The sequence below is a fragment of the Neomonachus schauinslandi genome, chromosome 3, assembly GCF_002201575.2.
Source record: "Neomonachus schauinslandi chromosome 3, ASM220157v2, whole genome shotgun sequence".
NCBI lineage: Eukaryota > Metazoa > Chordata > Mammalia > Carnivora > Phocidae > Neomonachus > Neomonachus schauinslandi.
The window spans coordinates 140,088,582-140,104,475 of NC_058405.1; the positions used below are offsets into that span (position 1 = coordinate 140,088,582).

General features: G+C 37.1%; 1 protein-coding gene across 1 annotated transcript in view; it reads right to left on the bottom strand.

Moving 5' to 3' along the window:
- ZNF385B (zinc finger protein 385B) overlaps positions 1-15,894 on the bottom strand; it is a 304,024-nt gene that overhangs the window by 23,360 nt on the left and 264,770 nt on the right. The window contains 1 exon segment of the mRNA XM_021702763.1: positions 4,727-4,889. Coding sequence (XP_021558438.1) covers positions 4,727-4,889 — 163 coding nt within the window.

Consider the following 15,894-nt stretch of genomic DNA (forward strand, 5'->3'; position numbering starts at 1 on the left):
TGTGACTGGATTTTATAAATTGAACAAATTTAAGGTGTTCCTATTGTTATAGTTCAAGCAGAACATGCTGGTTTCATTATCTTTGCTTTTAATTGCATTTATAAATACATCTATGGCATTTTGAATCATTCCATCTGCTTTCATCTGCTTAGACAGAAACTAATTAAAGGCTGTTTAGCTCTAAATAGCTTTCTATACTTTGAGCTAGAAATGGATTTTCCCCATTTGATATCTAATTAATTAAAAAAAAATCTAGGACTAAAGACTAGACATATGTACCATTAGGTTGACTACCACAATATTTTATCAAGGTTGATTATAAAAATATTTTATTATTTTCAAGAAATACGGCTCTTTGAAGGCTCTGGGTTTTTCTGAACCTGTTATGAGGGGTTAAATGCTGTCACAAAGAGCATTCAATTTGATGTATAGGGCGTATTATCACAGGGAAGTGTACTGTCATATGGCATTATGACACTTGAACTCCAGGGAGAAATTTGGGTCGAGTGTCTGGTTAATATGTTCTCGCCATCTTCCTGAAGCTGCTTAATGCTTGCTGTGTTTTGACCCTAATTCTCCTAAAGCACATTTCTCCTCCCTCCTACCATGTTTTGAACTCCCACTGATGCATCATTAAAAGTTGGGATAGATCCTGGGAGACCATGAAACCATTTCTTTGGATTTTACATTTAATTCAATCCCAACTTCTAAAAGGTGAATGGGACAACTATTTTTAACTGCCTTTAATGAAACATATTTAATTTTTTCAATCATGTGGTCAGAACTTCTTACAATAAATGAAATACAAGCTATTATGGTTTAAATTCATTTTGTTTACTGACCTCAGAGGAAAAAAAGAAAGCTTGCCACGATACCCTGAAATGTTTATATCTGATAGCTCCATTATAACAAATTTATTTGGATTGCACAGATTCAGCTACAATGTGAGCCACATGATATCTCCAAATGGATCATAAAATTAAAAAAATATATGGTTGTCCCAAGTGCCAAAATGGCAAGTGATAAAGCTTTTCTAACTCTTGTAAGATCGCTAGGCCACTTCTTAGAATAAATAATCTGTGCTCTTGAGGAATAGACAGAGGTCATCTGTGGGTCCCATGCTCCTTCTTAGATACTCTGAAATGACACTTTTCCTTGACTGATATTTGGTGAATCCCAGGAAGCTGCCCTCCCAAAAGCTCCGTCCCTTAACATCTGGCTATTTCCTCTCCCTCAAAATTTGCCCTCATTGAACAAGATTTGCCCTCTATTGCTAAGTTATTGATGCTAAAATATGAGGATGGAAATTGAATTAGTCAATCATATGATGTTGTGAGCCTGGATATTTGAAATCTGGTGGCTGAGACATCAAGTAATAAATACATTCATTTTGATTTAAATATCTAAGAATCATGTAGATACTGCTTAAGCCCACTTGATAGGAACTCTTCATTCAGAAGAGAAAGACCACTGGTAGGCAACTTCAGTCTCATAAGAATTGGCAGTCAACCATGATTTTTCACTGTGACTGTTACTCTAATTTCTGGCTGATTCCTTAGAGACAGTGTTGTCTGAAATAAAACATTTGGTCAATTAAGTGCCGCAGTCACTATTCCTCTTCTCTTCTCCTTCTTCTTCCTCTCTACAGTCCACCTAGACCATTTATGAAAGACTGGTTTTTGTGTCTTCTGTTCGTTTAAAACAGGGATTTTTTTTTTTTTTTGGTGTTTGTTTGTTTTAAGTGGGCTCCACGCTGGGCTTGAACTCATGACCCTGAGATCAAGACCTGAGATCAAGAGTGAGATGCTTAACTGACTGAGCTACTTAGGATCCCTCTAAAATAGGGTTTAAAATGGAATAAAAACCAGTTTCCAAAAAATCTGTAACTCTGACAAAGCTGTGGGAGCTTTTTAAGGATTTAGAAATAGGTAGTTAGCAATAGGTTACATATCACATTGTTTAGACCAGATTTCCCATCTGGGCAAAGTTTCTAATTTTCCAACTTGAAAATTGTACTACATATATGTGGGAATTCTTGCTTAGAGGCTGATATTCATTTGAAGTTGACAGAAGAATATCTATTTAACAAATACAACCCACTTTATTTTTAAATAGTGCCATCTCTAACAACTTTGGTATTGCCTTTGTGGATATGATAGAACAAATGAAGTATTTTATTAGTATTAATATTTATAGAAAACATGGGGGAATGAAGAAATAATTTGAATGACCCAGCCAATGAATTATCAAATCATTTACACAGATTTTGAGTAAGGAAACATAGAAAATGAGGTAACCCCAAAATATAGGTGGTTGCCATTACTTCTGGTCCAAGTCTCGGCAGTGACACAGTGGGTGAAGTCAATACTATTAGACCAAGTATTCTGGGGTGGATAGAGAAGTGCAGAGCAAGTGGAGGATGCAGGATTAGAGACCACCACATAGCTGCTGAAGAAGAGATTCTGTGGTTGGGATTTGTTTTCCTCTCTCCCCACTCTCATCCCCTAGGGTCATTCTAGATCTCAATTCTCTTTCCTTGTTTACACCACTGCTATACTTGACCCTGGTGTGTTCCTATTGCTTACTAGGCAAACACAAGTGCTTAGACAGTCTCTGTCATTGAGACCTCACTAGTATTTGATGGTAGGAATAAATGCCTTGAGTTGTTTAAACTTTAACATATGCTCATTGGTTACCATATAGGTATAAGAAATGCTGTGATTGTGACCCAAGCCCCTGATTTTCTATTTCTATATTCCTCTTTCCTTGGGTCTATCCCCTAGTCTTTGACTTCTTTTTTATACTTCTTTTCCTCTTCTTCCACATCTTTCCTTCTTTAATTGTCTTCTGTACTTTTATTGGTTCTTCTTTCATTGATCCTTCTCAATTTCCATTTTTAACTTTTTTTCCCTGCTCAATACTTTTACTACTATCCCTGGACAAACCCAACTCCCAAATAATAATATAACTAAGGGGAGCACTGAGCACACACAACAGCAATACTGGAACATTTACAATACCTACCAACTGTGTCAGCTCAAGACAGAAAATAAGCTGAAAGAATGGAGTGACACTAACTTCCATTTTTTTATCATCTTGTGTATAAGTTCTGCTGTGCTTAAGGAGCATAATTCAGGTAATAAAACCTTTGGCAGGGTGTTGTTTCATAGAGGCAACAATATCCTGTAGAAAATGAAACCAGGCAGGAAGTCAGGAGATGATGGATCCTGTTCTTCCAAACACTGGGTAACCTCCGGTAAATAAGTCCTGCACTGTGGACCCCGCCTCGGTTTGCTATTTTGTAAACCCTAATATCTGATAGACCTGTGTGAAGGATTAATTAGATAATATACATAAAAATACTTTGTTCTTTAGAAGGGGAGAACTGTGATGTAATAATCCAGTATTTATCATCTGTTCATCAGATAACATGATTTGGTGATTCTATCACACAAAGAACAAACGTTTTTATTATCAAATTTGGGTTAACTCACTCCTAGGCTGCAGAGCTGTTGGAACCACCATTCCTGGGACCTAATCAATAATTGTCCCTTCCTAAATAGTCTTTTGGCTTACCAGACTTTCTGAAACTTCTTATAGTAGTAGATTTGCTCTTCTCCAAAGCCCTGAGCAGCCACAAGAAAGCATTCTTAAGTCTTCTCCTAAAATTCTACAATTATTTGAAGAGCAGAAGAGAATCAGAAGTGTGTGTGTGCATGCGTGCATGTGCGCGTGTGCACGTGTGGGTGCTTCCAACAACAGAGAGGTCCCTAAAGAGAGAGTCAAACATTGAGAAAGGGATATATGCTCTTAGTCTCCTTTCATAGACCTTGTTCCTTAATTAGTCACTGAAACAAGATGACTTCTCCATATTGGGCCTGAGGGGCAGTTGTGAGTGTGTGAAAACCTTTTAAACATCCAATTTCATGGTGTACATGCTAGAAAAATGATTTTTTTCTCTTCTTTCTGAATCATTCAGTTTGAACCTACTCAGAAAAACTGCTGATTCATTGGACTATGAAATACAGACTCTTCTTAAGAGGCATTTCCTGTAGTAGCCCATTTCCAATTATGTAACGCTCTTCTGCTAGTCAATCATAGCTCTTTAAAAAGTTCCCTTAAAATCCTCAAGTTCACTTGTAACTCTGAGGGGAACTCTACACAGACCTTCAAAAATCAAAATCTTTTATGACTGAACACATTTCCAGATTCATTTAATAATGCCACCCTCAGAAAACTTCACCTTTTTGACCCTCCCCTCCCCTTTGCTGTGGTAAAAGAATATAAAAAAGTCTTTAATAAACAACTTTAAGCATTCCTTCACTGAAAAAGTCTGTAGCAAAAACCAAACATAAAATGAATAAAAAGGTAATAAACTCAGTATTTTAGGTCCATTTCTCAATTTTTTTCTAAACACATTATGACCAAGTAGCCTCTACTTCACTTTCATGCATATATACATATATATATATATATATATATATGTTTACACACACACACACACACACATATATATACTTAAATGTATATATTTTAACAACATGGAATGGTAACATCAAATGCTTAGGTTCCGTGCAAACACATAACCCTTCCTGTGAAGGAAACATATTAATATTATAAAAACAAATCATGGAGAGTAACATGCAACAGCTGAGGGGAGGAGAATGGGGTTGGGGCAGGGGACCCAGAGAAACAAAGAATGTAAAGAACAAAAAGTGTCATTGACCTGATTTGTCAGAGCTGTTGCCTGTGATTGGAGTGATGGAGCAGCTGGGATTAGCCTTTGCGCTGTCCTTGGAAGAAACCATTTTGGGTTTATTTTTCGTTGCCTCTAGTGCTTTGACCTTCTTGGCATGTTTACTTCCTTTGTAGTGGGCCTCGGCCTGGCTCTACAAAGGAGAACAAATCAGGCTCATTTTTTTGCTATTTACAAACACCACAATGGATGATCATGCAGGAAAATATACATTCAATCATAGGCACCACGGACATTTACTACTCAGCACTCAACTATGTTTCTGGCATTTAATGAAGTGGTAGACCAGTTCCTAAGGGGGTTTTGTGATTGAAACCTTCTCTACAGCACAGAGGACCTGTGTCTTTAAAAACCAGACATTATTATGAGTGGACAACAGGGCCAGGGCACAACTGTGATGCCTTGTGCCCTCCCGCACTGCCCGTTGGGGTTACTTTCAAACACTGAGCTGGCAACAAGCTGCTGTGAGTGTCCTTCCACAGACATTCCATTTTGTTTCCCTTCAGCTAAAAACCTGCTTGCCCTGCATCTACTTTCATCTAGGCTCTGCTCTCTCTGAGAGCAACTGATGTAACACAGCAACCTGCTGGTGAGTGGAAATGGAGCTACATTTTAGAGTCGTCTACGTGTGCTTCATGCAGCATTTTGAAGATCCCAGTTCCAAGAATGGATAATTTAAGCCACAAAGGAAGGACAGTCCTTGTTTCTAATCTCAGAAGTGATTCTGAAGTCAAAGCAGTTAGTGTTACATTCACTTATACGCAAAGCACAGGTGGAACTGTGACTTGGATACTAGCTCAAAAGGAAGAAAAGGGATCAAGACAAGTGACTACTAAAAATCTTTAAAAGACAAAAACAAATTACAGGAAAACAAGAAAACATTTAATTAATTTATTGGCATTTGGAAATTTTCTCTCTGCCTAAAGAATAAGGATTTTATATTTTGGGCATCTAGCACAGATACACATATTAACAAAAGAATCTAAGTATATTCGCTTCAATTTCATTTTGAGTAGACCCTGAAAATAAAAACATGCATTTGGCAAAAAAAAAAACAAACCAAATTGAGACATATATTATATGGCGTATTAGCTTAGTTATAAAGATGAAATGGATGATAAACTTATAAAATAGTTCTCATTACAAAATTTCTAAAATAATAACTTTTTTAATGTCAGTTTTCCTTATACACCTGTATGCACTTGAAGATGATTATACTAATGTTTTCATTCATTTTCCTCAGCAAGCAGAATACAGGTGGTGTGTGTGTGTGTGTGTGTGTGTGTGTGTGTGTGTGAGCACATGTGTAAGTAGGTGGGTAGAAGTGACAACGGACAAAACGAGCCAGGTTTTAATTCTATATTTCAACTAAAGGGGGATGTACGTGATTTCCTTAGCATAGAACCCTGACCACCCGAGGTCAATAGCCTTATATTGACTGCACACAGTACCTAAGTTCCTGAATATCTTTTCATAAATATCATTGTAGATCATCACTGACTTGTAATTGCTCTTAGTTTGTGGGCTCAAGGACTTCTCATAGTATTCTCTGTCTGGCTGGAAAAAATAACGGTCCCAAGGGAGGAGAAAAGTGGAACATAATTTCTTTACTTATTAGGAACCAAGAATGCTTAAATCCAGTTAAGGTAGATGGTTGGATACAAATAAGAAAATATACAAATAAAAACTTAGAAGTTGATAACATGAAGTGATAATAATAGTGACTAATATTATTGAATGTGCCAAGCACAGTTCTAAATGTATTACGTGTATTAGCTCATTTAGTCCTCATAATACTCTGTGAGGTAGGTACCATTATTAATCAGCATTTTACAGACGGAAAACTAGGCCCAGAGAAGTTAAATAACATACTGAAAGTCACACAGGTAGCTGTAGAAGCCATTTTGTTGATCTGAAATGCTTACATGGACACCCCTATTTAACTGTACACCCACACATTTACATACACATACTCACACTAAGTTAACATTATAATTTTAATAAAAGGAAAAAATACACACAAAGAAGCCACACTGCTTTTAATGACTCAGTGAAGATTATGTCTTAACAGAAGTTTCTATGAGTAGGAAAAATCGACTGAATTCATGGGAAATATACTAGCATTGTACGTTAGGCCTGCTCCTTCCTGAAGAGCTAAGGAAGGGTCTTAACAGAAGTTTCTATGAGTAGGAAAAATCGACTGAATTCATGGGAAATATACTAGCATTGTACGTTAGGCCTGCTCCTTCCTGAAGAGCTAAGGAAGTCCCATCTTTTGAGTATACAACAATTTCTACATGATACCAGGAGACCTAACAACTCATCTTTCCAAGTATACTAAATAGTGTGATTTACTTTAGTGCCCTCCGGCTAAAGAAACATATGGTTCTCTAAATAAAACCTCCTAGCACTAGATAAGCGGAGTGTCATTTCCTCATTACAATTTCCTGGCATCACTGCAGAAAGTTAACAGCATCAATTAGCACTTGAGATAAAGATCCAGCTAAGTGACACCTCACTGGATGCCAAGATGGAAAGAACTCTTCATAGCCACGATCCACTTTCCTTTTGAGTTCTGGGGCACGGAGAGAAGTGCAACAAGGGAGCTTAGCTTCTACTCGATGTTATTTGGGAAGGACTTGTGGAATAAAGATAGTGGCAGGCACCACTCACTCACATTTGGCATCTTTCCAATTCCTGTGTGGTATTCTTGGTAGGAGCACTTTGCTATCCTCAGTCCTGTATCTGAGGCAGTGTCAATGGCTTCTAAATCCTGGGCAAATCTTCAAGTGAAACTGAGACACTGTTAAATAGTAACACGATTAACCTGACTTCCTTATCAAGGACTCTTCTTCGTTGAGGAGCGAAAGAAACAAGGACAAGAGCCAGAAAACCCATGAACTAGGCAGCACAAATCAAGCCCAATCGACAATGGCTCTTGTGTCACTTCCGAGAGACCTGGTTGACCAAGCTGACTTACTTTACACCTCAGCGAATGAACAGGAGACACGTATTTGTCTAGCTCTAATGGTCTGCTTTCTGCTTCTCCACCAAAAGTGCTGTTGTGCCCCTGACTGGCAATGGTCCAAGAAACCTTTCTTGCCAAGAACTGTCGGAATTCGAGAGTTGCCTAAGCCACCATATTGACCTCCACAAGAGAATTCCTCAGGATCGAGATTCTTGTCTCACAGGTCACCCCAGGAGCAACCAGACCACGTACTGGTAGAGGAAGAGCTTTGACAGGAAATGACATCCTGGAATTTTCTCTTCTGTTTATCTCCATGTTTGTTACTAAAGGCTTTTGCTTTCACAAATCCTCTCCATCTCTCAGGACCCCACTGGTCCAAACAAAAAAGATAAAGAATGGGATGATGTATTGCTTTAAAAATAAAAACATGTCTGGGCAGAAGACATGAACAGACATTTTTCCAAAGAAGACATCCAAATAGCCAACAGACACATGAAAAAGTGCTCAATATCACTCGGCATCAGGGAAATCCAAATCAAAACCTCAATGAGATACCACCTCACACCAGTCAGAATGGCTAAAATTAACAAGTCAGGAAATGACAGATGTTGGCGGGGATGCGGAGAAAGGGGAACCCTCCTACACTGTTGGTGGGAATGCAAGCTGGTGCAGCCACTCTGGAAAACAGTATGGAGGTTCCTCAAAAAGTTGAAAATAGAGCTACTGTATGATCCAGCAATTGCACTACTGGGTATTTACCCAAAAGATACAAAAGTAGGGATCTGAAAGGGTATGTGCACCCCAATGTTTATAGCAGCAATGTCCACAATAGCCAAACTGTGGAAAGAGCCAAGATGTCCATCGACAGATGAATGGATAAAGAAGATGTGGTATATATATATAATGGAATATTATGCAGCCATCAAAAGGAATGAGATCTTGCCATTTGCAACGACGTGGATGGAACTGGAGGGTATTATGTTGAGTGAAATAAGTCAAACAGAGAAAGACATGTATCATATGATCTCACTGATATGAGGAATTCTTAATCTCAGGAAACAAACTGAGGGTTGCTGGAGTGGGGGGTGGGGTGGGAAGGATGGGGTGACTGGGTGATAGACACTGGGGAGGGTATGTGCTCTGGTAAGCGCTGTGAATTGTGCAAGACTGTTGAATCTCAGATCTGTACCTCTGAAACAAATAATGCAATATATGTTAAGAAAAAAAAAAGAAGAAGAAGAAGAAGGTAGCAGGAGGGGAAGAATGAAGGGGGGGGATATCGGAGGGGTAGACGAACCATGAGAGACGATGGACTCTGACTGAGGGTTCTAGAGGGGAGGGGGGTGGGAGGATGGGTTAGCCTGGTGATGGGTATTGAGGAGGGCATATTCTGCATGGAGCACTGGGTGTTATGCACAAACAATGAATCATGGAACACTACATCTAAAACTAATGATGTAATGTATGGGGATTAACATAAGAATAAAAAAATAAAAAAATAAATTAAAAAAAAGAAAATTGAGAAAAAAAATAAAATAAAAATAAAAACATAACACTAAAAATTTCTAAAATTCACTGTGCTCCCATTTCTGCTTTTTACCTTATTTCTAATTTGGACTTCAGGGACATGCCTAGGATCTTGAAACACAATGTTAAACTGTGTTCACCTTGTATAGAAAGGACACTCCCAAGCACAAACTTACAAAATGTCTGGGGAAGACAATGTTACTAGAGAAAGTCCTCAACCATTTATCTACCAGTGGAACTCATCTTGTTGCATTTAAAAAAGTAATTAGAACTCTTCCCTTCGTTAAAGAAAGTGCATCATTCAAACTTGGTGCCTAATTTTCTGAGACCTTAGATTTCAGGATGTTAAGCAGCGTTATATGGGAAATAGCAGAGGTCAGTTAATTTTCAGAGAAGCTCTATACACTAAAATGTCAAATAAAAAAAGATATCAAATGAACCACCATAAGAACAGGCTACACCAACAAGGGGAAAACGTTCTTATTATTGCACAAAGAATTATTTAGCACCTGCCATGTGCTAGACATTGAGAAAGATTAAAACCAAAGACCCCTACTCACAAGAGTGGTTGGAAAGAAAGACGTGCATGCAAATAACTACAACTCAAAGCAGAGAGTGGAATTATAAAATGGGATATAAAGAGCAACAAAGAAGCCTAGAAGTTATAGGAGAGGTAAATCTCTCTGGATTGGAGGTGATCATGGAAGCTTCAGGAAAAAGAGGCATCACAGCTGGGGCCTGCCCTGGGGGGCAGGGTTCTAAAGCAGCAGAAGGGTGGAGGGGGAGATATTTCAGGCAAAGGGAACAGCATGTGCTAGGGTAGTGAGGTCCTGTGAACTTTGCCGTATTCCCCGGGCACATCTGCTTCTCAGCATCACTAGAGCACAGATACATAAAAGGAACAACAGGGAAAGGTTGCTGCATCATGCTACCCTGAAAGTTATTATCCCCTGTAAAACAGAAAATGTATAAGAGTGTTCTACAATTAAAACAACAAATGTTCTTTTGGTAGGCCTCTTATAGAGGAAATGGTTATAAAGTGAGATGTGGCTTTTGCATCACAGACTTTATCCTCTGCTCCAAAGTATAATCCTGTATTAAAACAACAACTAAATTATTTATACTGAAGCTTTAATAATTGTTTGAGATAAAAGCATGGCACTTAAAAATGCTACAGTTAAGCATATTAAGGAACAAACTAAAGATTACTGAGTATTAGCTAAATAACTATTTGAATTTTTCCTTTAACATAGACTATTATTAACAATTAAAAGGCTGTTTGCATACACTTGCTGCGCTGACAAAATCACACCCTCTCAGAGACAAAGCTACAGCGTATGAAACATAAGATGCACCCAAGAACAAGGCTTACTTAACCCAGAGATGGCTGGTAAATCTTTCTGCTGCTATGTGCCATTGTTAGGCCTACAATATCAGTAATGACATACCACCGGTTTTGATATTCATTTCATTCAATCCTCGATCTATTGAGATCTGTTGAAAACAATGTCTAGACAAAAATCATAACCAATATGAGGTTTATAGCGTAGAAGGACATAACGTTTTTGCTAATTTCTAGTTTATAGCTAAGTGAAACACTCCAGGTTGCTAGAGCCTGTCTGGAGTTTGCCACATTGCAGAGCTCCGGGAGTGAGCGAATGGTGGTGATCTCTGGATTCCTGCGAGGCCAGGGTTCGAACTGGCCACGGCCTTTCATATTCAATGGCTTTACTGTACGTATGCAGAAAATCCCATCAACTCCAAATATTTCTAGATTACTGAAGAGAAAAGCAGTGGCTCTCTAGGAAGAAATGATGTGCATGCTAGACTGTTAACACTCTTTGGGCCTGATTTACATTCTATCGAATATCATTAGACAGAAGTGGAGTTCTTCAGCCACGGCTACTTTAAAATGCCACTATTTGAATACATGAGCATCACATATATATTTGTTCACATTATCAAAACATTCCATGTAGGCAAATTAACTCATTTCTTAAGATGCCACGATCTTTAGTGGGCTTCAAGTTATCCAGTTAATTTTTCAAATGCAGCCAGTTAAAAGTCTTGATGCTAGTGTTTCTGGTGCACGATTCATTGGTGGAATTACTTTACACATTGAAACATGGAGAAGCTATAAATGGACCTAACAACTATGACAGAATTTATATAATGAATTAGAAAAACACTATAGTTTGAGTTTAAAATCATCTGGAATACAGCAAAAAGTGGCTTTTTTTAAAAAAAAGAAAAAGTGCTTTTTTTACAAATAAAATACAATTGTCTCTTGCAAGTGAACAAAATTTTGCATCATTTTCCCAGCGAGTTTTATATCTCAGTTGGGTAAAGGTGGATTATTAGTTTTAGCTGATTCCCAGCAATCTAAGATTCTTCCCCTCAATATCCAACTATACCCTATGTTTCTAGTTTAGGATTGAGTACAGCAGGGCATTAAAGAGACAGTTAGTTATATGAGCTTGACTATGTCAGCTGTGATCTGAGCCCCAAATCCTTTCAAATGAAACCAAACCATTTCATTTCATTGAATTCTGCTCTCTCCTCCTGTTCTCTCCTTTTTTTCAAATTAGGCCACAGTTAAGAAACACCTCAACCATATATATGTGTCAAGGTAAAGTTTGTCCCAGAATATTAATTTCCAAATTCTATTCATGAATATTGCAAATTATAGACATTGTATTTTGAAAAAGATTCCCCTCCCACCAATCTAAGGGAAAGAGGTTTATGAGAATTTTTTTCAACATAAATAATGGACTAGAAAATGAGATTTATTTAATGCCACAATTTCTTTAACATCATCAGAATTTAGTTAGGAATTCCACAGAAAGTATCTGAAATGCTTACCATAAGAAAATAAGACTGCTTACTTCTCCATTTCATATTACATTACAATTTTGAAGGGTATATTTACTTTGCCTTCTGGGTTGGGGGTCCATATCTGAGTCAATTTAATGATAAATGTATGTGTAAACTCCTAGTATTTGCTCTGGAGTTCAGTTGAGGCAAGATGAAGATTAAATAAACTCTGGCGAAATATGCCCTTAACTTCTCTCCCAAATCCTAAGGGGAGCAAATCATGAACTCCACACAGAATGCATTTATAATCTAGATTCTCTAAGTTATTATGCCAAAAATGGGAAAATTAGTGTTCTGTACACTAACATAATCTTGAATATGAAATAATGAGAACATTTATAATTTATAAAAATATCTAATTTTCTCAAAGAATTATGCATATGAGGACCTAATGTGTTAGAACTTTTAAACCTTAGAATTTTTATGAAACACATAGATACCATCTTTTATTTTTTATATAATATACTATAAAACATTAAGGATTTGGTAATAATTACTTAATATTCTTAAGTCATTTATTTTATGATTTTCCCCAAAGTATTCCAAGTAGAAATTGTCTACCTCTCCCTAATTACTTTCACATTTGATATTAAACTGGGAAATTTTAGTTAATAATTCTCAGCTACCTTGAAATATAAAAAAAGGTATCCCAGAGTTTATAGTGATTTCCCAGTTACATTCTAAGTATCTAACATGTGTGAGAGTGCTGCTATCTGTCAGTGGGGAAATGGATTGCCATTATGTGCTTTATAAGAGCGATTTTTGGTACTCAATGATAAGTAATGCAATATAATTCAAATCTACGCATTAAAGCTGTGACTCTCCAGCGAACTAATTCAAGTCTTCTGATGGTCTTTTAAATTAGGCTCCCAGGCTTCCACACATTAATTTTTAATCAGTCTAGAAGGTATTGCATTTACTTCCATTTCCATATTAAGGACATTTACATAAATGATACAAAATAAATCGAAAATTAGAATTTGCATTATGTCTCCTTATATTTGATATATAATATCCCTAAAGTAGACAAAAGTGGCAAAGTAACTTTGAAAGTGCAATGACCAGAAAATTGGTTGAAGAATGGCTTTAGTAATATATATGTTTAATATATTATTTATTTACCGTTACTCTTTTGAAAAATCTCTTTTACAGAATAGTTCGTTGTAAAACTCATACCCCAAGGCCCTAAACCAATTTTTAAAACTGAGCAGACATTTTATAATTCAAAATTAAGTGAACATGTAAATGTAAAGATTAATACCATATCCTTTCAAAACATACAGATAAAACTAAGAAAAAACAATGAAACTGTACATATTTACCAGTCACTTAGTGAACCTGAGTCATACTAAGGTTGTCATTACTCTAAAGCACCAGATTAAACTAGAAATTTTCATTCCCGATTAATCTGGTCAACCTTCTCACATTTGTGATATTGGTCTCCTGGAGGCAATACTAAAATAAAAATGCCTTTGACTTTGATTTACCCATAAATATCAAAATATTTCAATATGATCAGCCAAGTGGACTTCTAGTTTCTGATTCTGTGTGATGTTGTCTATAAGTTCTATTCACCAATAATAATCACAATATAGGTTGTTCACATAATGTATGATAATCTTTAATGTGAACTCTGTCTTACTCATCTTTGAGTCTTCTGAAGTACCTATTGTATAGTACAGACTCAATAAAAAGTTTTTGAATTGAATGTAATATAAATGGGACAGAGTAGGGAAAATCTTCTAAAAGCAGGAATTTAAAGCTGAGAGTCCATTCATTCTTTCATTAAAACAAATGCATATTGAAAACAAAAATATTATGTATCGGGCATCATTATTCTAAGTGTTGTGGGATGCAGGTCTAGTAAAACTTACATTCTAGCATGGGAGATTGATAATAAAATATAAATTTATATATATATATATAGTTAGGTGATTAAGTTAAGTGATAAGTGATACATTTATGAATATGTTAGGACATGCTATAAAAACAATCAGTAAAGGTAAGAAGAGTAGACTCTGATGGGATGGGGTACCATTTTAGGTATTGAGATAAGTCTTTCTATTGAGTGGACATTTGCAGAGAGACCTAAATGAAGTGAGGGATTTAACCAGGTAGATAGATGGTAGAAAAGCATTTCAGGTCCAATGAACGGCAAATGGCCATTGTAAGGATTTTGACTTTAATCTGAGGAGTTGGGAAACCCTGCAGTGTTTTGAACAGAGAAGTAACCTTGTTTGACTTCTGTTTATAAAATGATCACTCTGGTTCTTGCGCGGAGGACAAGCTATGTGTGTATGGTGAGGAGACTGGGGTTGAGGCAAAGTTTAAAAGGAGTCTGTTTCAATCATTCAGGCAAGAGATAAAAAGGGTTCAAAATCAAATCTGATAGCAGCAAAGACCTACTAAAAGGATAGAAAAGACAGGAGAGTAAGACTTAGAAAGTTCTTACCATAGCAAGACAGGAAGTAATGGGGTTCTTAAATACACAGATTTCAAATTTCAGAGGCACCACAAACCAAAAGCCAGAGCTTTTTATAGAAATAGGAGCTATTCCTCGTATTATGGCAAGTCTCTCAATCCAGAGATACTGTTCCTTTTTGCCTTCCCCAAGTCTGTCATCCCTTTTCTTTTTCACATTTATATTCAATCCTCCTCTCCCAAATAAATCCTTATGATCAAGGTCTAAACAAGCTCTAATCTCCCCAACCCCAAATGAATCATCTTTCAACACACATTCACCCCTAACTTTTCACCCTATCACTCTGCTCCCTTTCACAGACTAATTTGTTAAATTGTATGCATATCTTCATTTTCTTTACTTGAATCTGGTCCATCTTAATTCCCTGAAACAGATATCACGAAGACACTGGTGCCCTACATGCTAAAACCAAGAACATCTTCCATTCCTCATCTTGCTTGAGCAATAGGGTACACCTGACCCTGCTGACCTCTTGCCTCTTCTTTGGAAGGCATTCTTTTCCAGGCTCTTTCCTAGGTGGGCATTTCCCCACTTTCCTTTCAGAAGCATTCGCAGGCTTGTCCTCCCCCACTTAGTCATTGAATGTTGAGATATTCCAAAGTTCAGTTGTAGGCCTTCTTGTCTTCTCACACAAACCTTCCAATCAAGAGATCAGTCTTATTCCCTAACCACCTCTATGCCAATAATTTCCTGGTTTCTACCCCTCCAGTCTACATCTCTCTTCTGAGCTCCAGACCTAGACTATTCACTTGGATAACTGAAAGCACTTTAAACATAAGTTCAAAACTAAACTCCTGTGATACCAGACAAGTGATTCACTCAAAGGCCCCTCTTGCTCTCTTGCAATCTGTTCTCCACACGGCAGGCAGTCAGAGTGATATTTTCAAAATGCAAATCTGATCATGTCATCCCTCTGCTTAAGATCCTCAACACCTTATCACTATTCGTGGTTTAAAATCTAAAATGATCATATGCAAGACCTACATGGCCTACTTCTTACCTACCTCTAGTTTCATTTGGTAGCAGTTCTGTCATTCTCTGAGGAACTGAAATAGAGTGTGGTTGGAATATAATCATGGTACCATCCTTTTGCACATGCCTAAAACACTATCCCTTTTCTCTTTTCCTAATTAATTCCTATTTATCCTACCGAAGCCAGCCCAAACATTTCTTCCTTAGGAAGCCTTCCATGATGCTCCAGACCAGGCCACATCCTAACTCTTTAAATTCCTCTCTTCATAGCACACCTCACAACTAAAAACAAATTATTTATTTTTTATAATTTGA